This window comes from Sorex fumeus, unplaced genomic scaffold (genome assembly GCF_029834395.1).
Source record: "Sorex fumeus unplaced genomic scaffold, SorFum_2.1 ptg000041l, whole genome shotgun sequence".
In the NCBI taxonomy this organism is placed as follows: Eukaryota; Metazoa; Chordata; class Mammalia; order Eulipotyphla; family Soricidae; genus Sorex; species Sorex fumeus.
The window spans coordinates 7,986,662-8,011,016 of NW_026606098.1; the positions used below are offsets into that span (position 1 = coordinate 7,986,662).

Below are 24,355 nucleotides of genomic sequence, written 5' to 3' on the forward strand. Positions count from 1 at the left end.
TGACTCCCGCACCGCCCTCCACCCTCCTCCGCGGCCCCCCGCCCCGCCCCTCGGCCCCGGGCCCAGCCGCGCCACTTCCCGGACAGTCGCGGCCCCTCCTGCGCCCCCGGCCGGCACAAACCAGCCGGTGCCCCAAGACACGTGCCTCCGGCTCCGCGACCCCCGTCTGGGGTCCTGCGCCCCCTCCCCGCCCCCAGCCGTGGCCGCCGCGCCTCGGGAACCAGGCTCAGGCCCCCGGCTCCGCCCCTGCGGTGTCCATTGGCCGCCGTCGCGGCGTACGCAGCACCCATTGGTTACTGCGCACGTCCGTCTAAGCTTCAGACACCGCCTCCTTCCTGCTTGGATCCGCGGGACGCTCTTAAAGGGGCCGCGGCCTCCGCTACACAGGGCGGGGGCTGGGGTGCAGGTGGAGGTGGGGATGGCTCGGGAATAGGAACCCTTCTCGGCTCAGAAAGCGCCCCCGCGTGAGCTTCCCGCTGCTTCTCTGTGAAATGGAAGTGAACAACCCCCTCGTGCCCCGCACCTGGGGGAACCCAGGACTCAGGTGCTCGGGTTTCCAGGCAGCAGATCAGGCGCCTCTGGACTTCAATGTCACCATCTGGAGCCTCGGTTGCAGACGTGCCCACAGGCACTCGGTACCCACCCTCTCCCCACACGGAGCCTGTCTGAACCCCCGCTAAGTTGTCAGGTGCTCACGCAAGGAGCTCACCACGCGAGTGCTCACTGCGCCCCCGAGCGCCAGGACTCTCTTGCCACTTTCTGCCACCGCGCGATAAGGTGCCCGGGCCTCACAGGTGGCCAGCTCGATTAGGTGTGTGCTTTGGCTGTGCTCTGGAAAGTGGGGTGCTCATACGCCTCGCCTGGCCCTATTTCATGCCCTGCCCAGCCCCTGCTCTCTACCCCTCCTCTGTGCTCCGTTCCAGAGAAGCTTTGCCTCTTCTGTTCACACTGCCTTTTTGAGTGCTACCCAGCATCTATGGGAATTTAAGGCATAACTGAATGGGTGGGTGGATGGGATGCTGGCGGAGGGAACAGGGAACTGGTTTCCAAAACATCAAGGTCCCCTACCAGAAGCCTCCCTGATGTTCTCTCTTCTGGGATGTATAAGTCCTGACCTGGACTCTGCAGTCATATCACTTACCCCTACCTTGCCCCCACCCCGGATGATTGCCTACTGGGATCCTGAAATAAGGACCTAATACTCTTCTTTTAGCACGGTCCTCTGAACCTTCACAGTCAGGGCACCACACTGTGGTTGTGTGTGTGTTTGCGCGTGCATCCAGTGGGGTGGGGTGGAGGGGTGACTCAGAAAAAACTCATTATAGGAGGGAGGGAGGGCAGTCAGGGGTCACAGAACCTCTGGCTGGCCCCCTGAAATGATCTCTCTTGTCATCCTCCAGCCCCGGTGTTGTTAATGGCCCACAGGAACTATCTGCCCAAGGGCAATGAGGAGTCCAATAAGACGGGCTTGCTAGACCCTGGACTGCTATTGGAGGCTCTGAAGCTTGGGGCCAAGCCTCCAGCTATGGGCCCTGAGGTGGCCTTCCTCTTCCCTACAAAGAAACAGAAATTCCCCCTTCTCAGCTCCCTGCCCATCTTCAGGTGGACTTTGCCAGACACAGGGCATACACGCCCTTTCTCCTTCCTGACCCTTCACCTGCCAGTGACCTCATGCCCCGCAACCTGATTTGCTATTTCCTTTTATATATATATGATCTGCTCATCTATTCATTCCCTTAGTTAGGGCCTTTTTTTTGGTGGGGGGGGCATACCCAGCAGTGCTCAGTGTTTACTCTTGGCTCTGCATTCAGGGATCACTCCTAACAGTGCTTGGGGGACAGATGTGATATGTCATGCCCCAGGGCTCGAACCAGTCAGCTGCATTCAAGGTAAACATCTCTCTGGCCTCTATAATTCTAATTAACAGTGGGCCAGGATGTGGCTCAGCTACAAGGAGCATGGCTTCAATACGCGAGATCCCGGGGTTTGGATCCAGACTCCAAACACAAAAAAATAACAACAAAATCGCTGTTACACAAAAACGACTGGAATAACTGTTGTGGGGCAGAGCCAGGAAAATATGCTAAACCCAGTGAGAAGAAATGTGTTTAAAAAATAAACACTATTCACTATTCCCCCCCAGCACCATCTTACAGCGCAACAAAGAAGAAAACCGGCTGGGCGGCGCCACAGCTCTCGGAGAATGCTCCAGGTCCCAAACAGAGCTGATATCACGGGGAGGTCCCAGATGGGGTAGGTGCTGCATCCCGCCTTCTGCAGATGGAACCCCGATGACCATGAGCCTGCAAGCGGGCACCAGGACATTCTTTCCAATCCTTATATACAAAGTAATCAATGTAAAGTAAATCATCCAACGTTTCTCCCTGAAAATCAGACTTAAGTCTTTTGTAAACCACAACACCCAAAAGGAGAGAAAGAGGGGAATGCCCTGCCACAGAGGCAGGATGGGATGGGGGGGTTGGGGGGGATGGATACTGGGATCCATGGTGGTGGGAAATGGGCGCTGGTGGAGAAATGGGTATGCAAAATAAATAAATTAAAAAAAAAAAACCAACACTATTCCCATAGTCTCCTAAGTATCCTAACCACTAAATTCATTGCCTAAGAGACAACAGTTGCAAGTGAATGTGGCAGACCTGCTTTCTGCAAGTCTTTAAGATCAATGTCACCAATGAGGCCACATGGATCTATTGTGCCCACCGAGCCAGTACAGTGTGTGGTGAATCTCCTCCCAAGGAACAAACTCAGACTGATGGAACCCAGAGTAACATAGGTTGGGTTGGTGGTTCACGGCTCAGCCGTTGAGTGGTGGTTCACGGCTTTGCAGCCGCATGCAAACGGGGAGGCCCTGGCGTCGATCCCCAAAACCACAAAACCTCCCCAAAGACAAAATAAACAAGTTTAAAAAAAGTAAAAGTAAAAACAACAAATATATACAAAGAGCTCCCGATAACAACAGAGAAACCAAAATATTTTGAAAAACGGATACAAATCTTAAAAGGGCTGGAAAGAGAAAAAGATGTGTCAAAATAGAACCAAGATCCGGAAACGTCCAAATCCCCAAAGTAAGACTCCATAAAACGGATAGGCAGGTCCCGAAGGGTCAGAGAAGGAGGCTGCATCAATGAGAGGGGGACGCTAAGACCAGGAATAAATGCAACCGGGGACTCTAGCGGGGAGCCTGGCCCAGAAATGGGCTCCAAAGAGCATAGCTGGGATTTCTGCCGCGGGACGGGGAAAATTCCCGGTCCCCCCAGGGGATGTCTTCCGGCCTCCCCGCTCACTTCCGGCCCGCTGGAGAGTCCGGCTTGGCCGCGGACTGCACAGGCGCGGGAGGGGGCGGCGGGATTGGCTCCCGGCCGTGACGCAGGCGCGTACGGACGCTACGTCGGCCTCTCGCTCCCACCCACCCCCCCGGGCGCGTCTCCGTTCCGTGCGCGCGCGCTCGCACGTCGGCTGCGTGATGACGTCACGGTGGCGCGGGCGCCATCCCGGAAGCGCGAGCAAGGCCGCCAGATGTGCAGGTGCGGCCGCGGCCGCCGGGGCCGGGGGCGGGGCGGGCGCGGGGCCGGGGGCTCGATGTGGTGCCGCACGGGTGGTCGCACCGCGGCGGGGGCACCGCTCGCTGCCCAAGCGGCCCGTGTCCGCGCACACGCCCGCCCCCGCCCGCGCGCCGCGGACGCGCTGCACTTCGCCCAGATGCGGGAAGCGGGGTCGCTAGCGTTGGGGCCGTGGGGCGCGTCTGCAGTCGGGCGTGTCCCGCGTGGCGTCAGGGGCCGGGCGGGAAAGGAGCCGAATGGGGTGGCCGCCTTGTGGGGTTGACCGGGTAGTGGACGAAGCTTGTGTGGAAGCGGCGGGGAGGCACGAAGTGTCTCATGAGCACCCTGCGGCGGCCCTTCACATCCGTCCCCTTCTTTGGAGGAACCTTCCTGCCCCGTGTCCCTGTCCTTTATCACAGTGGCGATGCCCTGATTCTCCTTCCTTGGATCCTGAGGGGAAAGCGAGCGAGGAGGGGGGAGTGCCCAAGGTCACAGGCCCGCCCCACTTAGCTGGACACCCAGTCTCTGCCGAGTGTGCCGCAGAGACCGGAGCCCTCGCATGCTCCTTTCCACCCAGATACGGGAACGGAACGGCTGTCAGTTCCCGAAGGCTTCCTGGTGGAGGCAACTGGGACCCCGCGGGTGTGCCGGCGTGTGTATATCCTTAGGTGCTGGCAGTGCTGCGTGCTCATGACTTCTGGGCCCCTGAAGCCTCTCTGTCCCTGAATTAAAAGAAAAAAAAAATTGGCGTTGGGAGACGGTTAGTGCAGTGCTGGGGTGCAGCCCGTTTAGCAGCTCCCTGCACCTGCCCCCTCTTCCAGTTTCCGCTTTGTCCATCTTTTATTTCAGGGGTGCTGTCGCTTCCTAGTGGTACTCAGGAAACCTGGGGCCTTCTCCGGTGCCTCTCAAGCCCTTGGGCCCGCGAGAATGACTTTGCTGGGGTCTGTCATCCTTCTGCCCCCCAGCCCATAGCAGTACTGGTTCCTGACCTGGGTCAGATTGTGCGTCACTGCGAGCCTCTGAAGCTTGACTGTCCCCTCCCTGGGGGTTCCTGGGGGCTCTGAGCAGGAGAGGTGGAGATGGAGGTACAGTGATGCCTTCAGGAGCTCTGGAGGCCATGGGGAAACCAGGCCATCCTCGGGGGGGGGGGGGGGGGGGGGGTGAGCTCAGAGCCCCTGGGGGAGCAAGCACCGATGACCCGCAGCCTCCCCGTGTCCCCATGTCCACGCCTCCCTTCCCCCTTTCAGACTGCGGAGGAGGAAGAGAAAGAGATGGAGCCGCCGGACTCGGCCTCGAGGGTTTTCTGCAGCCGCATCCTGAGCATGGTGAATGCGGAAGACGTCAACGCCATCATCCTGGCCCAGAAGAACATGTGAGCCCAGTTCCGCCCGGTGATTTCTGCTGTGTGCAGAGCTGGCTTGAAGCCGTGAGAAATGTAGAAGAGCCGGCCCCGGGGAGGGCATTTGCCTCTGCATGCACACACGGTTCCATCCCAGTGCCCCATCGGGTCCCCCGAGCACTGCCAGGAGTGATTCCTGTATGCAGGCCAGGAGGAACCCCTGGGCACTGCTGGGTGTGGCCCAAAAACAAACAGAAAGGAATGCAGAGGAAAGGCAAGAGGCTGAGCACAGGGTGAAGGGCCTGTGGGCTGGCGGTCTCAGGGGAGCAGGTCTGCGAGTTCGGGTGTCCAGGGTGAGCTGAGTGCCCCCTTCCCTCCTCAGAAGTCAGGGGCTGTCCAGAGCTGGGGTCGGGCAGATGGTGCGGGACAGGAACCAGCCTCATTCAGGCTCAGCCCTGCTCTGCTCCCTCCTGCTTTGGGGGTGTGGAGTCTCTCTCCCGGTGCCGGGGCCTCTCTCTTGCCCTGTCCAGGCATGACAGAAACCTGTTTGTCCCTCATCCCCCAAATTCTCCCACTGAGGCGACACAAAGCCGACAGCCACCTTCCTGGCCCCATGAGGTCAGGTGGGATCAGGCCCAAGCCAGGGGAGCCCCTCCAGGGAGAGGAGCAGAGTTTCCAAGTGTCCCTTGGGAGGGCAGGACATTCACATTTGTTTTGGAGGCCTGAGAGGAGTTTGGGGTGGGAGCGGGGTGTAGGGGCTGCAGGTTGCTCTTGCCATCAGTGCAACACCCGCAGCCCACCCCTGCCACAGGCCGGACCTCTTTGATTTTGTTGTTGTTGTTGTTTTGCTTTTGGGGTCATACTCAGCAATGATCAGGGGTTACTCCTGGCTTTGCACTCAGGAATTACTCCTGGCAGTGCTTGGGGGACCATATGGGATGCTGGGGATTGAACCCAGATCGGCCACGTGCAAGGCAAATGCCCTACCCACTGAACTATCGCTCTGGTCCCCCAGGCTGGACCGCTTTGAAAAGACCAACGAGATGCTACTGAACTTCAATGGACTGTCCAATGCGCGCCTGCAACAGATGAGCGAGCGCTTCCTGCAGCACACACGCGCCCTGGTGGAGCTCAAGCGCGACCTGGACAGCATCTTCCGCCGCATCCGGTGCGTGGTTGCGCGTGGGGAACCTCTGCTCCTCGGGTGCCACGGGGTGCAGCTCAGGGCCAGTGGTGACAGGACTCAAACGGGAGTAGCCCCCCCAAAGCTTCGGATTTATTTAGGTAGCAGTAATGCAGCCTGGCCCCTGACTCACAGTGCCGGGGTGTGGCCGGCCCCTGCCTTCTGCGGGGCAGATGAGCTTGGGATCCCAGGCCCTCCCCGAACTGTGTTTTCCTTTTTTGACCACGACCCGTTTATTTTTATTTATTTATTTACTTTTTTTGCAGAGACCACCATACCTGGCAATGTTCAGGGGTTCCTTCTAGTTCTGCACTCAGGAATCACTCCTGGAGGTGCTCAGGGGATCCTATGGGAGGCTGGGAACCAAACCCAGGTCTTCTGCATATAAAGCGAGCGCCCTCCCAGTTGTGCTATAGCTCTGGCCTCCCCAGACTGTTTTTGAGCACAGAGACGGGGGTAAGAGGAAAGTGCTCAGCCCTGGGTCGAGCAACCTCGCTTCACAAGCATGGATCTTTTCTGGGGGACCAGTCTGGTGTGGGAGCGCCTGCCAAGAGCCCAGGGTTGGTGCTTTTTTTTTTTCTTTAATTACTTTTTTGGGTCACACCCAGTGATGCACAGGGGTTACTCTTGACTCATGCCCCCCGGAATTACTCCTGGCAGTGCTCGGGCGACCATATGGGATGCTGGGGATTGAACCTGGGCCGGCCGCGTGCAAAGCAAATCCCTACCTGCTGTACTATCGCTCCAGCCCGGGTGGGTGCCTTTTGTGGGTTTCACCCACAGCAGGGGTAGTTGTGTCTTCCCTTGCCTCTGGAACTTGGCTCAGCCAGGGTGGTCCGTGGGGGTCCTGCTGTGGGGGAACTGGAAGCACTTCCCAAGATCAGGCCAGTGGCAGGTGAGATAGTAACGGCCCGGGGTCTGGGGTATGTGCAGCTATGGGGACTCAGCCCGGTGCCCTTCCCTCCCCCAGGACACTGAAAGGGAAGCTGAGCAGGCAGCATCCTGAGGCATTCAGCCGTAAGTAGTGGGGGGCCCTCCCTGTGGGTAGCCTGAGCCCCAGGACCCCTTTGAGCCATGGGTGTGCGCCTTGTCAGATGTCTCCTGGGGGTGCATGTGAGGAGCCTTCCCCCAGCCCACGCCTGTCCCACAGACATCCCTGAGGCCAGTTTTCTGGAGGACGAGGACGAGGACCCCATCCCACCCAGCACCACCACCACCATTGCCACGTCGGAGCAGAGCACTGGCTCGTGTGACACCAGCCCCGCCACTGTCTCGCCGTCCCTGAGCCCTGGTTTCGAGGACCTGTCTCATGCCCGTCCTGGCTCCCCGACCATCAATGGTCGCAGCCCAACGGACCAGGATGATGAGGTCGAGGCGCTGGGCGAGTGACCTCAGGCAAGGCCCCGCCAAGCAGCTCGGCCTCTGCTTCTGTCAACTGCCCGCATCCTGGGACATCCAGCGGGGCCTTTCCCCAGCCCATCCCGCCCAGAGCATCTCCTGCAGACCCTCCCTAGGCTGGAGGCTTTGGCACAGCCGGCCAAGAGTCACTGTTGAAGGTTCCAGAAAAGGAAGCTGACCCTGCCTGTCCTGCGATGGCCAGGCCCTCCGGTGGGCAAGCTGGCACGCCGCACGTTCCACGGCCCACCCTGCACAACTCATTGTAGCTGCCCACTCCGGCCAGAAGGCGGGTCCCGCCCAGCCCGAGACCAGTCGCTCGTTCCAAGGCTGCTGGGCCTGGGTCTGAGGCGCAGCAAGCGCAAGGTCGATCTGGAAAGAGTTTCACGGAATATTTTTGTACCCGATGTTTACAGATGCTGTTGGGAAATTACCAATAAAAACTGCTACTAAACAGCAGGGGACACCGCTGAGCTGCGCCTTCCTTCTGGCCAGGGTCCCACAGCCCAGTGCCGGCATGGGCTGGGCGACAGCTGTGGTGCTGCCCTTCCAGGGAGCATTCCGTCTACTGGGGGCAGGACAGCCGCATGCACATGCTGTTCCGGCCATCTCAGTGTTGTTCCTTTTGCTGGCCATTCTTTGAGTGCACCGCCCTTGAGGGGCTCATAGGGTGGAGATGGGGTGGTCCCCTCCCCAGTGGGACACTGTGAACACCCTCTCCTCTGTAACACCGGGCTGGTTACTGTTCCCAGCTTCCCAGGCCTCAAAAAGAAGACCAAGGCCTGGAGCTCTTCCAGTGACCATCAGCCCCCTTCCTCAGATGCCCTCGAGCGGGTCATCAGCCTCTCTGCAGTCGCCACCTCCTGGACCCCAGATCTTTGTGTATTTTGATTTGGTTCTTGGGCCACATTTACTGGGTGCTCCCAGGGATCACTTCTGACAGGGTTTGGGGAACCCCGAGGAGTGTTAAGCTCCAGCCTAGGGACCCCAGGTCTGTGACCAAGGACCCCCTCCACCCTACTCATCAGTGCCCCGTCCCTCCCCTGGCGCTGGCCCTTTGGTTCGCAGGCTCTAGGCTGTGGGTAGGTGAACCCGCCCAGAAAAGTGGCCCGCACTCCTGGGACTCGGGGCCGCACGCCTCCAGGCGCTGTGGCTTCGCTCGCCAGTACCCAATATGGCGGCGCCTCGGGGCGTGGCTTTCTCGGATTGTGACGTAAGCCCGCAGCGTGCGCCGTGCGCAGGCGCCCTCGGAGACGAATCGCGGGTTTCCGGTTCCGCCGCCCTCTTTCTCGTTAACGAGGCGGCCGAGCGGGTCGATTCCGGCGGCCTTGCGGGTTCGCGTGGGGCCGGGGCCGGGCGGGGGGTTGCGGGGCCCAGGGACGCGTGTGGGTGCGCGGAGATGGCAGAAGGGGCATTCCGAGCCGGGCTGGGCGCTTGGGGCCGGGCCGCCAGGGCCTCGGCCATCGAGGCGCGGGGCCGTTCCGAGTCCGTCGGGCAGAGCGGCTCGGGCGTGCTGCATGCGTCGCGGGGCCAGGCCCGGGCCTGTGGCGCCTCCAGGCGCGTAGCCTCGCGGCTGCTGCCCACCACTCACTTCCCTCGGTCTGCAGGGGGCGGCGGGCATCGGAGCCCTTTGTGTTCGGGACGAATGGAACGTTAAGTGCGGGGGGGGGGCGTCACGGAGAAGGGAGCCCAGGGGGAGGGACCTCAACCCGGCCTATAGGGGGCGGGTCGCCGCCGGCGACCACCCGCGCCCCGCAACTCGCTGTCTCTGCCGCTCACTTCCCTCCTCCCCCGCCCCCCCGGCAGGAGACGCAAAGATGCAGATCTTTGTGAAGACCCTGACGGGCAAGACCATCACCCTTGAGGTGGAGCCCAGTGACACCATTGAGAATGTCAAAGCCAAAATCCAGGACAAGGAGGGTGAGCGGGGGCCGAGGGCTCATCAGGGTTCGCCTGGGCCGGCCGGTGGGGATGACGCGGGGACGGGGAGCTGCCAGCGCTTACAGACTCTCCCGCAGGCATCCCGCCCGACCAGCAGCGTCTGATTTTTGCGGGCAAACAGCTGGAGGATGGCCGCACCCTCTCGGACTACAACATCCAGAAAGGTACACGATGGCTCCCGCTCCAGGCCTGGGTACCCCGAGTTCAGTGGATGGTGGGGGCAGGGTGGTCTGAGACACGTCCCCCTCCCCCCTAGAGTCCACCCTGCATCTGGTGCTGCGTCTCCGCGGGGGCATCATTGAGCCCTCGCTGCGCCAGCTGGCCCAGAAGTACAACTGTGAGAAGATGATCTGCCGGAAGTGCTACGCCCGCCTGCACCCCCGCGCCGTCAACTGCCGCAAGAAGAAGTGCGGGCACACCAACAATCTGCGCCCCAAGAAGAGGCTCAAATAAGGAAGGCCCCTCGATGCGCCGCACCCCCGGGCTGCCGTTATTGAGGCCCTGCTGCCTCAATAAAGTTACCCTTTGATTGACTGGAGCAGCAATCGGTGTCCGAGTGTCCGTCTGTTCATCCACCTGGGGTGGGGCATGGTGTTCCTACTCCTCCATTCTCACACTGCCCAAACATAAGCCGGGGTGGTCTTGGGGTTCTCGTGGAAAATCAGTGAAAAACCGAGGTGCTGGTGTTGAGTGGGGGTGGGTCCAGGAGCACCCTCAGGTAGAACTCTCCATTCGGTTTCGACTAGGGTTTGGAACGCTTGCAGAGACCCGCTGATCCCACCTATTAGGTGCCTCCACAAGAGTGGGCTTTTTTCCCCTAGAGATTGTGACAATCCGGTCCTGGTCCCTGTGAGCCAATGAACTCTGCCAGCTAGTCGTCAGCAATGACCCCTGCACACCCGTCTACCTCTGGGTTACCGCCACCCTCTGAATTAAGGGTGCGTCTCCAGCAGCTACTTCTGAGGTCTGGTGTGCCGGCAGCCAGCCTGGGGTCACCCCCGGAGGGATCAGCAGGGCGAGAGGAGTCTGAGAACGGAAGATCCGACCAGACTAAGGCCTGTGCAGAAAACCATGGATCTTGCTGATTTCGTGTCCCGCGTTGCCCCCCGCCCCCAATACAGCGAGGTGTATGCGTTTCTGTTCCCAGTTTAGGGCAGGAGGCCTCCGGGCCTCTAGGGGGCGCCAGCGCCGCGGAGCAGGTTGGTCACTGGCAGTGCCGGGGCCGCACAGTCATGCTCACCTCTCCGGCCGCGACCGAGGCGCCCGTCCAGGCGGGGCCCGTTGCGGCCCCGATCGCCGGAATCCCGGAGCGAGAAGCAACGTGGCCCTGGGTGAGCCCGGGCCCGAGCGGGAACGGGCGTGGGGTGGGCGGTCAGGCCGGGGGCGCCGGCTTCATGCCGGGCCATGCCCTCCTCCACCCCCCGCCTCGTAGAAAGATGCCCCGATTGGGGCGCTGGTGCAACGCGTCCACCAGCTGCAGAGCGAGCGCGCGCAGGCCTTCCGCCGCCTGGAGGAGTAAGTGGGCGCCGGGGTGCGTGGGGCGGCCGGGTTCGGTGCGTAGGAACGCCTGTTGGCCCGGTCTAGGGCGGGCCTATATCCCCGCCGGGCTGTAGCGTCACTGGAGGAACAACCTCCAGACTTGGGGGGGCCGATTCGCTTTCCCCTGCATGGACCCCAGCCCCGAGCCACACTCTGCGTGGATTTCTCACGTTCCCAAGCGACGGGACTTTAGGCCTGTCGTGGTCCTCTCGGACTCAGCAGCGCCCTGCACGGGGTCCAGGGACATTCTCCTGGAGGCTTTTAGGTGGTGGGTGCGGGTACGGGCCTTGATTGGCCTCGGGACCCCACCCCCACCCCACGTGCCGCAGAGCACACCGGCAGTACGTGAACAGCGGCCCGCCCTATGACTTCCCGCGGTTCCGCACCACCGTGCATGAGGTGACCCAGGTCTTTGCCGCCGCCTCGCGGGAGGTGCTGGCGGTGGAGGCTGAGCTGGCCGGACCCCGAGCGCAGCCACTCCTCGCAGGCCACGTGCGCCGCCTACAGCAGCTGGAAGAGACGCACCTGGTCACGGTGAGTCCCGACCCGCGGAACCCCACCCCACCCACCCACCCCCGTCTGTCGGGCTGGCCCCTGCAGCGCCCCGTGATAGAGTGGGTGTGTTCCAACCAGGTTCGCGCACCCTGTCCAGGGCACCTCCTGTCCACCCCCGCGGTATTCACGGCTGATCGCTAGCTTCCAGCATTCCAGGGCAGCCCAGATCCGATCCCCAAACCCTATTTCGGCTTTAGTCCTGGCTTCACCATTCTGCTGGGTGTGGACGTTCAGGCCACGCCCATTTCGGGTCGCCCGAAAAGCTTTAAGTGCTGGGTCTACCTGCCTGCTGCTGAGCCCCGCGGCCTCGCCTCCTCTGACACAGCCAATCCTGGCTAACACTCTGTTCCCAGGTCCGGGCCACGCCCCATTCCCCCGAGACCCACGCCCACTCCAACCTTGCACCAATCATTTGCCGGGACTCGGGTGGGTCTCCCGCCCCGCTCATATTGCGCTCTAGACACGCCCCTAACCCCTCAGGAGCCCGGCTCCAGGCACCGGTGGCCTCGGGTACCGAGCTCTGCCTTGTTCGACTCCGGCCCCCGCTCCACCCCTGGGTGCCGCTAGATCTGCCAGAGTTCGGTGGGCGCATCGCTGGTGCCCTTTTGCCCTTGTGATGTCCTCCCCACACCCCGCCAGGTGGCTCTGCTGCAAGTGATGGGGAGCCCCGAGCTGGCGCAGGAGGAAGACAGCCAGCAGAAGCACCAGCTGAAGACGAAGTGAGTCCGCCTCCTCTCCTCCTCGGGTCCCCGCTGCGGAGTGTGGAACTCTGGAGTCTCCTGGGCGCATGCCCCAGGACCAAGCAGGACACAGCTGCGCCTCCTGCACACCAACCCCGTTTAGGGAGCTCGACCCCACCTGGGTCCGCAGCCCGCCCCCTCCCCCACACTCCCCCCCCACAGGCACACCCCTGCTGCTCCGCTGCCTTCATCATGCTGCCTGCCCCTGGGGGGCTAGCACCAGGAGGGGCTTCTCCCCACCCACTTTGGCCGGCTCCTGCCAGGCACCCAAATAGTCACCCGGTTGCCTTGCAGGCTGGAGGCGGGGGCCGGGGAGGGCCCCGGGGCTTGCCACAGCCCCCTCGGAGCTGAGCTGCGCCGCGGCGGGCTAATTCACCCCATCTGGGTTTTATTTATAGTTCCCATCCGCTCTTGTAGGGTAATTAAAACCATGGAGGAGATCAGCGAGGCCCTTCAGGACCTCAGGTTTGATGCAGAATCTACCCAGTGATGGCGCCTGGCCCAGCCCTGACGGCCAGCTGGTGGGGGTCGAGCCCCAAGGCGCCAGACCTTCACCGAGCTGCTCTGCGCTTAATAAACACCTTCTTTGCAAGCTTTTGCGTCTCTGTCCAGTGGGGGCAGGCTGAGAGGGGTCTTCCCACTGTAGAAACCAATACACTGAATACTCCAAGGAGTTCTGATTTGGGGTCCACACCGGGGAGGGGGGGTTCAGAGGACCATATGGGATGCTGAGGATTAAACCAGGGTTAGCCGCATACAAGTCAACTATCCCCACGCACTATCGCCCCAACTTCCTCCAGAGAGTTCTGAACCTGCTATTCCAATCTGCACAGAAAGCACCTGGAATTCTAGGAAGTAAAGAGGTACAGGGGTTCTCATGCCTCAAAACCTGCAGCCGCTCCCGGAGACGCCTTGGTTTCAAACTCACCTGTAGAAGCAGGGCACCTAAAAGCTTTTTATTTAAAAAAAAAAATAGTAAGACTTTTGGAGGGGCTTGGCATAGGGGGTAGATCCCAGCACTCGTGCCCACCCCCAGCCCTGACAGGGGTTCTGGGTAGCTCTGCTCTCCCCACAGCACCCCAGGTGCACACAGAGGCCACAGCTCCGCCAGGTGTGGGGTGTAGATCTGGAGGCGGCCGGCGGGCCTTGCAGCAGGATTCAGGGCCGTCCAGGTCCCTAGAGTTTATCAGGCAGAACCTACAAGCAGAGAGGGCTAACCAGCATGCATTCTTATTTAGGGTGACATTCCTGGGGATCCCAGAGCCAGGCACACGGGTGTTAAGTGCAGGTAAATAGGAGATGAAGGCGGGGGGGGGGGGGGGTGGAATGATTCCGACCCACGCCCCTAAGACAGAGAGCTGGGGTTCCCTCACCTTACCTCCCACCTGGCAGATCCCCTTACCTCTCGCCGCGCCCCGTCTGCTCGAGGGCAGGATCCCCTCGTCCTGTGCTTGTAAGGAAGGACGCAGTGTCTGGGGGCTGCGGGCCACCCCCCGACTCCGCCTCACCGCCCCGCCCCGCGGGGTCCCCCCTTCCTACCTGGTTGCGGGTCTTATGCGACTTCTGCATCCAGGCCCGCCACTGGTCGTAGAGACGGAAGCTGAGGTTCGAGCAGTACGCGTGCTTCTTGAGCCAGCCCACGAACTGCTTGAGCTCGCGCCGCACCGGCCCCGAGCTCGGCTCGGCGCCCCGCGGCTCGCAGGCCCCGCCGCCCGGGCCCGGCCGTTCTGCAGAGCGGAGCGCGGCGTCAGGGCGCGCCGGCAGGGGGCGCGCGCGGGGCGGGAGCAGGGCCGCCGCCGCAGCCCAGCTGCGCGCCGAGCAGGGGAGGGGCGGGGCGGGGCGGGCCGGGGGGAGGAAGGGGCCCCTGCAGCCTCCTCCAGGACCCGGGTTCCCGTGGCCTGAGCCAGGTGTGAGCAGAAGGGAGGGGGAGAAGGGGAGAGGCCGGGAGACACGGGAGCCGCAGAGAAGTGGGGAGAGTGGGAAAAGCATGCATGCGGGGTGGGGCGGGGGACGCGGGCCAGGAGATTCAGGGGGCGGGGGCTTGGAGACTCGGCTGGAGGTGGGGGGAAGGCTTCGAGCAGGGCAGAACGTCAGGCAAGCTCAGATGAGAGATGGAGGGCGCTGGGGTGGGGGCCGTGGGGAGTGGCCTGTGGGGCCAGATGGGAGGCCGGCCTGGCCGAGCAGTCGCCGCGGCCAGCCCCCAGCAGGCCAGCGGATAAGGACATCGGCCTCACGTCATAAATATCGCCGGGGACCCGCTGACAGGCCCTGGCACGGCCGCGGCCCCCGCCGCCCCTGCCGGCCTCCCCGGCGGAGCGGCCGCTGCTGGCTCCCGTGCAGCCTCCACAGGTGCTGGGCACGAGCGGGGGCCAAGCTCAGGGCCCGCCCCCGCGAGCTCCCGCCCGCCCCCGAACCTGGAGGGGCCTGCGCCGGGGGCTGGGGGCCTCTGCCAAGCCGGCCCTGCCCTTACCGGAACGCTCTCTGGGCCTCAGTTTCCAGGTCAGCCCATGTGAATGGGCCTTGCCCGCAGGGACTGTGGGGGATGGCCGGCCCCTGGGAGGAACCAGCAAACTTTCTGGGGGCTCCTCAGCATCCTCAGCAGTAAGGCCAGGGGGATCAAACCAGGGTTAGCCGCATACAAGGCAACTGATTGGAGCAATCAGATGATTTCTGGCTTCCTTTTTTGGGAAGCACCCTCAAGTCGCACTGTGAGACGGTGTGGTACTAGCCCCAAACCCAGGCCTCCTGCATGCAAAGCCGCCCCCACAAACACCTTCACACCATTTCACAAGATACCCCTGATGGATGATCCCATCAAGGGGGAGGCGGTGAGTCCCAGGTTCCCTGACCCCCAGGCCCCCAGGAGCAGAAGGGAAAGTGGCTCATCATCCTGATGTTGGTCCTGACACTGACCTACTGGACAGGAAGGGGGCATGCTGCCGGCTGGGGGAGGAGAGGGAGAGCCAACGCCCTGAAGCTAATGCTGCAATCTTATTTCCTATGGAATCATCCTCTTTCAGGGTTCTGAGTTGTGGGTGCAGACATTTGCTGCCCTTTTGGAGATTCAGCTTGTTGGTAGTCAGGGATTCTTGAACCTATCTCCTGTGTCAGGCACAGAATCAGGGTGTGCAGCAGGCGAAGCGGGCAGCGATCTCCTGCACTATCTTTCTGGGCCACTAGCTGCTTTTCAACTGTCCACAGCTGTCAAGTTTTTGTTTTTTTTTTTTAAGGAGCCACTGCAGACAGTAGATCCAGGGGATCGCCAGCACCCCCAGTTTGAGGCCCCTTGTCCCTGGGCATGAAGCCTATGTGGTCCTCCGGCGCCCAGCCCTGGCGGGTGCTCACCACTGCGGGGGGTGGACGCTGCTGTGGGGTGACTCCACTCGCTCCAGATGCCAGCCTTCTTGGAGCCGTAGATTCCGAAGGGGTTACAGCGCACCTGCACGAAGTAGACGGTGCCCGGCTTCAGGCCGGCCAGGCGACACGAGGTCTGGTTGCTCACATCATCCACCACCTGGGCATCAAGGTCAGGGGACAGAGGTGCTGAGGTCAGTGTGTGAGTTAAACGTTGAATGGGGTGGGACCAGACAGGAGGGGCGGGCGGGGCTATAGACCAAGACAGTGAGTGGGGGCGGGGCCAGAGCAGGGAGGTGACTAGGCGGGGCCATAGGTCGAGGCAGTAAGTGGGGCGGGGTTAGATCAGGGCGGTGGCTGGGCGGAGCCAGAGAACAGGGCGCTGACTGGGCGGGGCCAGAGAATTGGGAGGTGACTGGGGGGGGGCCAGAGAACAGGGAGATGACTGGAGCGGGGCCAGAAAATAGGGTGGTGGCTGGGCGGGGCCAGAGAACAGGGAGGTGACTGGGGCGGGGCCAGAGTACAGGGCGGTACTGGGGCGGGGCCAGAGAACAGGGCGGTGACTGGGCGGGCCAGAGTACAGGGCGGTGGCTGGGTGGGGCCAGAGAACAGGGCAGTGACTGGACAGAGCCAGAAAATAGGGTGGTGGCTGGGCGGGGCCAGAGAACAAGGCGGTGACTGGGCGGGACCAGAGTACAGGGAGGTGACTGGGGCGGGGCCAGAGTACAGGGCGGTCCTGGGGCGGGGCCAGAGTACAGGGAGGTGACTGGGCGGGGCCAGAGAACTGGGCGGTGACTGGGGCGGGGCCAGCACCTTCCAGTCCACACTGTCCTCCACACGGTAGCGGATCTGGTACTTGGCTTGGAAGAGGAAATCCTTGAGGGCAGGTGGTGACACCCAGCGAACGCTGAGCTGGTCCTCCAGGCCCCCCACGCGGCTCACGTGTACCTCGGGTGGAGGGTCGGTGGTCACTGTGGGGGCAGTGGGGTGCACAGGTAGGGTGAGTCCTGGGCTCTCCTGGGCCTCTGACAGTCCAGCATTCACTGGGCCCAGCCCAGGAGCAAGGGGCTAGAGGCAGCCAGTGCCCGGGGGTTGGAAAGCAGCCAGAGACCTGCCCCTAGTGCCTTCTCACTTGACCCCGGTCCTTACTTGACCCCTAAGGACAATTCAGGACTGCATCCTGCAGCCTCACATCTCAGGAAGCTGATTTTGGGAAGGGCAATGGCCCCACGCGGCTCAGAAGTCTTTCTGGGATCCTTCTGGGCAGCAAGGAGGGCTGGCCGCTCCCTGTGAGGCCTCAGTAAGGGGCGGAAAGGGTTAAAACACAGGCCTGCTCTGGGCTGAGAAACCTCCTAATTAGATTAGGCCCAATTCTACTCACAGATCATCCATTTCCTGCCTCCTGCCTGCACCCCCCCCCCAGCTCCAGGCTGCGGCTTCCTGGGGCGCCCTGCCCTGGGCGCCCCCTTCCCAGCTCCCTGGGGGCCCCCTCCCTCCCGCACACCTGGGCCAAGCTGAGGGGGAGATGCTCAGCCAGGTGTTCTCAGCAGAGTGGGGGTAGAGGGGGGCTCTGGCTGCTGTGGTAGGGGGGACCTGGAGCAGGGCCGAGGGTTGGGACGGGCCCCGGGAGCGGGCTTGGGGCTCACCCACGTCCAGGATGTCCAGTGTGAGCACATCCGAGCGGGCCGAGCCCAGGCGGTTGGCAGCCTCCACCCAGATCTCATAAGGCGTGAACAGGGCGAGGTCCTTGGGCACGCGGCAGGAGTGGGGGCCCACGGTGTGGTATTCCTCACACGTGTTGTCCTGTCCATACCACCTGTGGGTGGGCATCAGGGGCTCCCATTCAGACACGGTTTTTTCATTTTAGGGTTTTTTGTGGGGGGCACACCTGGCTCTGAGCTCAGGGATCTCACTGGTGTGGCTCGGGGAACTTTGAGGGACGCCGGAGATTGAATCCAGTCAGTCATGTGCAAAGCAAATGCCCTCCTCACTGTGCTATCACTCCAGCCCCCCGAGTCCAGACTTTGGGGGAGCTGCACCCACCTCAGCTTGTACTTGAGGGAGTAGTTGGTGCGCAGGAAACTCTCTCCCCCCGCCCCAGGTGTCCAGCGGCACGTCAGCTCCTTCATGTTTTTGGACCAGCAGCTGATGTTAAAAGGCTTCTCGGGGGGCACTGGGGAAGAAAGTGGGGGCAGACGCTGGGGGAGATACTGGCAGCTGTGCGCTGTGCACCTCTACCTGGGTAAACAAGGCCCAATGTTTTGTTTTCACTGAGCCACACCCAGCAGTGCTCAGGGAAGACTCCTGGCCCAGTGCTCAGGGATCTCTCCTGCCAGGTCTAAGCCGACCCTATGCAGTACCGGGCACCAAACCCAGGCTAGCCGCATGACCGGCCAGTGCTCCCCCCACCCCGTGCTGTCTCTCCAAAGTAAGTGCAAGCCCAGGGTCTGGAGGATGGGGGGCTTGTTGGCTGAGTCTAGAGCCCTAAGTCAGCATCACTGTGCACTCAGCGCGACCCGTGAGCCCAGGGTGGAGGTCGGGACCACTTACGGCCCACGTAGAGGCAAGAGCCGGCCAGGATGCTGCCGTCACGCGCATGGCACACCAGATTGTCACCCGACTGCTGTTTGGACCCGTTGAGGTTGGCCAGGGCCAGGGCCAGGGTGGAGGCGTTGAGCACCCGGGAGAGTTCGGGGGGCAGGCGGCGCCCGTTGAGTGTCCAATAGAGACTCTCGGCTGTGGCCCCCGGCGTGTCCCCATGCACTGAGCACGTGGCCTGAAGGGAGGAGCCGATGAGGAGTGTGGGGTCCTGGGGGCTGATCACAGCGGTGTCTGGGGCAGAGAGGAGCAAGGTCAGGTCGGGGAGGAAACCCGGGGTCCCCCTTCCCGCTCCTGTGGACTCATAGCCTGGTGCTCACGCTATGACTGTCCCAGCCACTCCGGGCATGGGGGTGGGGGTTTGGACCACACCTGAGGCGCTGGGGGGCCCTGCATGGCATCAGGATGGAACTGGGGTCCCAACAGTCACAACCTTGTGCCAGACAGTTACTTGGGTCCTGTACTAAGTCTTAGTCCCAGGCCCTTGTCACTGTACTCATTTTTTTTTCTTTTTGCCCCCCCCCCCACCGTGATGCACAGGGGTTACTCCTGGCTCTGCACTCAGGAGTTACTCCCGGTGGTCTTCGGGGGACCATATGGGATGCTGGGAATCGAACCTGAGTCGGCCACGTGCAAGGCAAATACCCTACCTGCTGTGCTATCTCTCCAGCCCCTGTACTCTCATTTTTGGACAATCCAAGCTGCCTCTGGGAACACTCCCAACTGTGCTCAGGGCTCACTCCTGGCTCTGTTCTCGGGGCTGACTGTTGGGTAACATTGGGTTCCTTGCTCCTCCCACTGGGAGCTTAGGTTTATTGAGCTACTCCCACAACAGTGCCCTTGAGACAAACCCAATTCCTTCAGGCACTAATAATCCGATATTGCTTTCTCTTTTCTTTATGTCACTTGCATGGCTTAGCAATGTCCTTTTTGTAGAGACACAAGAAGACAGTTGATGCTATGCTTTGTAATGTGGGAGTTAATTGACTCTGAATAATATTTACTCCCGGGGATTTCTCTCTATATATTCCAGACCATAGTCCTCAGGCCAGGTCAGTCTTTCCTAACCCCAGCAGCTGACCTTTACTTCTATGCTCAGGGCTGACTCCTGGCTCTATGCTCAGGGCTGACTCCTGGGTCTGTGCTCAGGGCTGACTCCTGGGTCTGTGCTCAGGGCTGACTCCTGGCTCTGTGCTCAAGGCTGATTCCTGGCTCTATGCTCAGGGCTGACTCCTGGGTCTGTGCTCAGGGCTGACTCCTGGGTCTGTGCTCAGGGCTGACTCCTGGCTCTGTGCTCAAGGCTGACTCCTGGCTCTATGCTCAGGGCTGACTCCTGGGTCTGTGCTCAGGACTGACTCCTGGGTCTGTGCACGGGGCTGACTCCTGGATCTGTGCTTGGGGCTGACTCCTGGGTTTGTGCTCAGGGCTGACTCTTGGTTCTGTGCTCAGGGGTGACTCCCGGCTCTGTGCTCAGGGCGCACTCCTTGCTCCATACTCAGGGATCACTCCCATGTCTGTGCTCAGGGTTCACATCTGGCTCTGCACTCAGGGATCACTCCTGGCTCTGCGCTCAAAGTGTATATAGTACAAGGGATCAAATCCAAACCAAGGTCCAGCCGCATCCAAGGCCAACACCTTCGCCCCTGGACTTCCTCCCCAGCCCCACAGGCCATGTCAATCCTGACTGTTAAAAGCCCTTAGGTGGCCATTTCTTAGTGCTTGGGGGTCACTTCTGGCAACTCTGGGGGGATATGAGAGCAGAACCTGGACCCCCTGGACAAAGCGGAGCCGGGAGCAACGGGCCATGGCTGACGGTCCGCGGGAACCTGCCCAGAGCCAGGAGGAGCGCAAACCTAAGGCCACGCCAACCAACCACAAGCCCGTGGGCTCGCGTGGGCTTCCAGGCGGAGCCAATGTGCCACAAGCTGTCACCCCTCCACACCCGCAGCAGACTCATCCTGCGGAGTCCTTTCCTCCTCCGAGCAACAGGAAACAGAAGTGCGCGCTCCCCAGTGCTCCCAGAGCCCCGGGTGCTGTCACAGAATCCTGCCTAGCCAGCAAAGGGCTGGTGCGCAGGTGAGGTCCAACCCCCCCCACCCCCCCCACAACCCCCCCCCCCCCCCCCCCGCCTCAGGGTTCCCAGGAGGCGCCTGAGGCCCTTCCCCCACAAAGGATCTCCCCCTCAGAGAGAGCATCAGGGAGCGTCTGAGAGGGAGAAACAGGGCAGCCACCGCACAGAACCCCACCCTTAGCCAAAGGGACTGGACACCCTTGGGTTTCCCTCATTAGCAGGACGAAGTGACCCCTCGACCCCCCAAAGTGTACAGGTGGTGGATGGTGCACTGAGGGTCTCAGCCTCCCTCGGAAGCGGACTCTGGGGAAACTGAGGTGCGCAGATGGTGGGGTGGGGGAGGCATGGTCCTCTCAGCACCCTGTCTGGAGGCTGTCTTCCCAGGAACCCCCATCTCCTGCCGCTCACACACTGGTACGGTTCTTGGGGCTTTGCGAAGAGCTTCTCCCGGTTTGGGCCATGGTGAAGACTTCTCACCCACCCACCCTCACTCACTCCTTCCTACCTCACCCCTCCACTCACCCATCCCTCCCTTCACCCCTCCCCTCACTCCTCCCACCACCATCCCTCCCTCCATCACCCTTCCTTCATTAGCCCACCCCTGCCACCCTCATCCCTCCTTCCCTCCTCCTTCACTCACCCACCCCTCTCTCACTCACCCCTCCTCCATTCACTCACTCAGGAGCGGGGGTGGGGGGGTACCCTGCCTCATTTCTCAGCTTTGCGCCCTCCGGACAGCAAGGCTGCTTGGGGACCAAGAACAGACAGAAGAAGAGGAAGAGAAAAGCTGACCGACAGAGATGGGAAAGCCGGCCGGATGGTCAGGCCGGCTAAAGGGAGTGAAGAACACAGGCAGAGACGGGAGTGGGTACAGGCAAGGGCAGAGGTGTAAAAGTCCTGGGGCAGAAGCTCAGTCAATGAGCTCAGTGGCCAGCCCTCAGGAAGCAGATTCCAGGGCAGTGAACAGGGGAGGAATTTACATTTACATTTAAAAGTTTCCCTGTCAGAGCTTAGGGACTGGGAGGTGGGGAACAGCCCCCGCTTGCCCGAGGCAGCTAAGGACGGGGTGATCCTGCCCCAGGGGAGGGCTGGCCCGGCTCTCACTGCCCCCAGATGGGCGAGGTGGGGTGGACAGGGCTCCTGGGCCCAGCGCTGACGATTTTCCGGGGCAAACTTGGCTGCAGGGCCGGGTCTCGCCGGAGCCTGGGACGGGAGCTGCGTTTGGGGCTTGGCCCACGGCTCGCTGGAGGTCTCGGCGTCCGTGCGAAGAAGCCGGCAGAGCGGGCCAGCGCCGGGGAGGCGGGGGCGGCCGGGGGGCGGGGGGGGGGGGGCCAGGGGCCGCCCCGGAGGTCCCAGCAGCCAGCCGCCCGCTAATTCGGAATTCCTTCGGCATGAACTCGGGCGTGCCAGCCAGCGTTTCTGCCCCGGCCCACCCACCGCTTCCTGCCTGCCCCCCACCTCCAGCCGGGTGGGAGGCACGGCCAGGCCTGCCCAGGACCCCCTGGCCCCCTTTCAGCCCCGCCACCCCCAAGCAGAGCCTGGCCGGGCTGAGAAGGGGCTGGGGGGGTGCTTGGCTGAGGTCAGTGTACCCCTCTTACCATGGCTGCCTGGCCGGGGCTGGCGTGGCCCGCCTGCCAACAGCTGCAGCTGCCCTCCCGGGGCTGGGCGGGGGACGGGGCGCGGGGGCAAGGCCAGGCGGGCCTGGACAGGCCAGGTCCCCCCCTCATGCTCCCAAACCCCAGCAGGGGAGGTCAGAGGGAGGCCGCCTCCTGGGATGGGGATGCCAAGCCCAGCTGGGCACCTGAGCCTCGGCCCTCCCCTGCCCTGCACTCAGCCTCCTGCGCCCCTACAGAAGGGAGCTCCATCCTACCTGGGAGAGGGGTGGGTAAGGAGCAGAAATGCGGGGGCCCTGGGGCTGCAGTATCCACCAGGAGCCCCTGGGAAGCTGGGGAGAGCAGCCGGCACAATGCACTGAGGTCGGGATGGAGGACGGCTTGGCTCCGTCTGGGGGCTCTTGGAACGCTCACCAACGCCATCCCTGCACTGGGTGGGGCCTCTGGACACCCCTCCTGTGTCCTCCCCGCCTTCCCACAGAGCTAGGGCCTTTACAAGTTCTTCCCTCCACACCCCGCCTCTCCCCAACCCGGAGCCACTGGTGCTGTTAAAAGGAACACCATGTGTTTTAAAAGGGAAAAGTGTGAAACTTCGCTGGCAGGGCGGGAGGTGGCCCCATCCCGGGCGCCCCGCAGGGGTCCCTGTCTCCTGGCTGGCCTATACCTACAACCGCTTTATGGCTCTCCTGCCCAGAGCTCAGGTGCTAAGACACCCGGTAAGTAGAAACATATTGTGGAGGTGTGAGAACCGTTTATTTAATTTTTTTCCCCTTAAAGGAAAAAACATCCACCCGTACAACGACCCCTCTACACACACACACACACACACACACACACACACACACACACACACACCCCACCCCTTTCCCTCTGCTCCAGGGGCTAGGAAAACAAAATCCCTCACTCAGGGTGGGCGGGGGTCCCCCACCTTCCTTAGACTCCTCCAGAGCCCCCACCTGTCCCACCACCAGAGGTGAGCTGGTCTTCCAGCAGAGGCCCCGGAGGTGCCCGACCAGCCCGTTAGGGGGAGCCTGCAACACCCCAGGCAGCGGGGGTCCACCCGGGCCTCTGTGCCGCGGCAGCGCGCGCCCCAGACCTGTGCGCGGGTGGCGTGGCAGAAGCCGGCGGCCGCCAGCGCGCCCCGGCCCGGCCTCCCCCTCGGAACGGGTGTGTGACCACGCATGTGTGTGTGTCGGAGATGGAATGTGTGTGCGCCTCGATGGTGTGCGAATGTGCATCTGGGACGCAGCGAGCGCGAGCTGAGGGCGAGGGTGACGGGCCACACGCCAGTGAGTCTTTGTGTGGCTCTGGGTGTGTCCGAGAGCGGGGCTGGATGTGGGGACGGTGTCCGGGCAGGGGGGTGCGCCGGGTGCGGGGCCCGCAGCGCCCCACTGGGCGGGGGTCGCGGCCAGCCCGGCCCCCGGGGGTTCCCGGTGGCAGTCCCCCCCACCCCGGCCCGCCCCGCCCCGGGCTGGGCCCGCGGTGCCCGAACTCCCACTGGCTCACAGATTGCTCTCGCCGGAGGCTTCCAGCGCAGCCCGGCCGGGAACGCCGCCGAGAGCCGCCCGTGGAGGGGACTCCGCGGACCCCCGAGAGCGGGGTCCCGCCGGGGGAGGGCGGCGGCGCCGGCCCGCGGAGAGGCGCGTCCCCGGGGACCCCGGGACGCGCGCCAAGGCGGCCAGAGCGGCCCCCTTCCCGCCCCGCCTTCCTCGCGGGGCTCATCCCTTCACGGGGTGGGGGGGCGCTCGGGGCCGGCACCCAGCGCGCCTACCGCGTGCGCCCCCGCCCGGGAGCCGTGCCCCGCGGCCGCCGAGACTCCGAGCCCGCGGGCGCCGTCGCGTGCGCCCACCGCATCCCGCCGTGCGGAGGGTCCCAGGCCGCGGCCCCGCGACCCCCGGGGACCGGCGCGGGCGTCCGTGGCTGCGTAGCCTAGGTAAGAAGGCCTCGGGCTCGGGAGGCAGAGCCCGGGGACCGAGGCGTGCGTGGCCGTGCGCCCCGCAGGTGAGGGCGCCCCGAGGGCCGCGCGGGGGGCGCCTTTCTTTGTTCCCCGGGCGTCCAGGTGGCGCCCACGCCCCCTCCCCCCCGCGGCTGCCCCCAGGGCGCACGCTCTTGGCCCCGGCGGGCAGGGGAGATCGGTGTGCCGGCTACTCACGAGCTCCCGATCCGGCTCTCGGCGCCCCGAGGACGCAGAGCAGAAGCAGGGGAAGCAGCGGCGGCGGCCGCCGCGCGGATTGGGCGGCGGGGCTCGGGCGGCCGGCGGGCATGGGGCCGGCGCTGCCGGGGGCGCGCGGCGGGCGGCGGCGGCGGCGGCGCGGGGCGCGGGGCGCGGGGTGCGGGCCGGGCGCGGGAGGGCGCGGGCCGGGCAGCCCGCACGTCGCTGGGCGCGGGCGCAGAGGCCGAAGCAAGTCCCAGCAGCGGAATTGACAAGGCGCTAATGCGCCGCTGGCCCCGCCCGGCCCCGCCCCCG

At 63.1% G+C, this 24,355-nt stretch overlaps 4 protein-coding genes across 6 annotated transcripts; 3 read left to right on the plus strand and 1 right to left on the minus strand.

Annotated features, from left to right (window-relative positions):
- Positions 1 to 3,427: 3,427 nt before the first annotated feature.
- Positions 3,428 to 7,936, plus strand: KXD1 (KxDL motif containing 1). The gene is made up of 5 exons (XM_056119465.1): positions 3,428 to 3,545; positions 4,808 to 4,932; positions 5,915 to 6,067; positions 7,053 to 7,099; positions 7,233 to 7,936. Exons 2-5 carry the CDS (start codon positions 4,832 to 4,834, stop codon positions 7,469 to 7,471), a joined length of 540 nt encoding a protein of 179 aa, XP_055975440.1. The 5' UTR covers positions 3,428 to 3,545; positions 4,808 to 4,831; the 3' UTR covers positions 7,472 to 7,936.
- A 777-nt stretch (positions 7,937 to 8,713) lies between these two features.
- On the plus strand, positions 8,714 to 9,956 carry UBA52 (ubiquitin A-52 residue ribosomal protein fusion product 1). Its single transcript, XM_056119471.1, has 4 exons — positions 8,714 to 8,811; positions 9,284 to 9,397; positions 9,496 to 9,582; positions 9,675 to 9,956. Exons 2-4 carry the CDS (start codon positions 9,295 to 9,297, stop codon positions 9,869 to 9,871), a joined length of 387 nt encoding a protein of 128 aa, XP_055975446.1. The 5' UTR covers positions 8,714 to 8,811; positions 9,284 to 9,294; the 3' UTR covers positions 9,872 to 9,956.
- A 663-nt stretch (positions 9,957 to 10,619) lies between these two features.
- Positions 10,620 to 12,844, plus strand: REX1BD (required for excision 1-B domain containing). 2 transcript variants are annotated; one of them, XM_056119483.1, is made up of 5 exons: positions 10,620 to 10,749; positions 10,851 to 10,933; positions 11,287 to 11,491; positions 12,152 to 12,231; positions 12,670 to 12,844. In XM_056119483.1, the coding sequence occupies exons 1-5, from the start codon at positions 10,651 to 10,653 to the stop codon at positions 12,740 to 12,742; spliced, it is 540 nt and encodes a 179-aa protein (XP_055975458.1). In that variant the 5' UTR covers positions 10,620 to 10,650; the 3' UTR covers positions 12,743 to 12,844. The 2 variants fall into 2 exon arrangements, with proteins under 2 accessions (XP_055975458.1, XP_055975459.1); XM_056119484.1 differs by having other exon boundaries at positions 10,625 to 10,933; positions 11,445 to 11,491.
- A 324-nt stretch (positions 12,845 to 13,168) lies between these two features.
- Positions 13,169 to 24,155, minus strand: CRLF1 (cytokine receptor like factor 1). 2 transcript variants are annotated; one of them, XM_056119536.1, is made up of 9 exons: positions 24,041 to 24,155; positions 18,157 to 18,438; positions 17,650 to 17,779; positions 17,253 to 17,422; positions 16,420 to 16,577; positions 15,598 to 15,766; positions 13,792 to 13,979; positions 13,655 to 13,697; positions 13,169 to 13,449 (listed from the first exon to the last, which is right to left on the minus strand). In XM_056119536.1, exons 1-9 carry the CDS (start codon positions 24,150 to 24,152, stop codon positions 13,439 to 13,441), a joined length of 1,263 nt encoding a protein of 420 aa, XP_055975511.1. In that variant the 5' UTR covers positions 24,153 to 24,155; the 3' UTR covers positions 13,169 to 13,438. The 2 variants fall into 2 exon arrangements, with proteins under 2 accessions (XP_055975511.1, XP_055975510.1); XM_056119535.1 differs by having other exon boundaries at positions 13,355 to 13,449; positions 13,655 to 13,702.
- Between the last annotated feature and the right edge of the window lie 200 nt (positions 24,156 to 24,355).

Bases quoted from the DNA above. Each gene is read 5' to 3' on its own strand.
- KXD1 (XM_056119465.1), top strand. From the start codon at position 4,832: ATGGAGCCGCCGGACTCGGCCTCGAGGGTTTTCTGCAGCCGCATCCTG. The intron at 6,068-7,052 runs GTGCGTGGTTGC...TCCCTCCCCCAG, and splicing joins AGCATCTTCCGCCGCATCCG to GACACTGAAAGGGAAGCTGA. The intron at 7,100-7,232 runs GTAAGTAGTGGG...CCTGTCCCACAG, and splicing joins GCATCCTGAGGCATTCAGCC to ACATCCCTGAGGCCAGTTTT.
- UBA52 (XM_056119471.1), top strand. From the start codon at position 9,295: ATGCAGATCTTTGTGAAGACCCTGACGGGCAAGACCATCACCCTTGAG. The intron at 9,398-9,495 runs GTGAGCGGGGGC...ACTCTCCCGCAG, and splicing joins CAAAATCCAGGACAAGGAGG to GCATCCCGCCCGACCAGCAG. The intron at 9,583-9,674 runs GTACACGATGGC...CCTCCCCCCTAG, and splicing joins GGACTACAACATCCAGAAAG to AGTCCACCCTGCATCTGGTG.
- REX1BD (XM_056119483.1), top strand. From the start codon at position 10,651: ATGCTCACCTCTCCGGCCGCGACCGAGGCGCCCGTCCAGGCGGGGCCC. The intron at 10,750-10,850 runs GTGAGCCCGGGC...CCCGCCTCGTAG, and splicing joins GAGAAGCAACGTGGCCCTGG to AAAGATGCCCCGATTGGGGC. The intron at 11,492-12,151 runs GTGAGTCCCGAC...ACACCCCGCCAG, and splicing joins AAGAGACGCACCTGGTCACG to GTGGCTCTGCTGCAAGTGAT.
- CRLF1 (XM_056119535.1), bottom strand. From the start codon at position 24,152: ATGCCCGCCGGCCGCCCGAGCCCCGCCGCCCAATCCGCGCGGCGGCCG. The intron at 17,423-17,649 runs GTGGGTGCAGCT...GCCCACCCACAG, and splicing joins TCCCTCAAGTACAAGCTGAG to GTGGTATGGACAGGACAACA. The intron at 13,703-13,791 runs GTAGGAAGGGGG...CTTCCTTACAAG, and splicing joins CGCATAAGACCCGCAACCAG to CACAGGACGAGGGGATCCTG.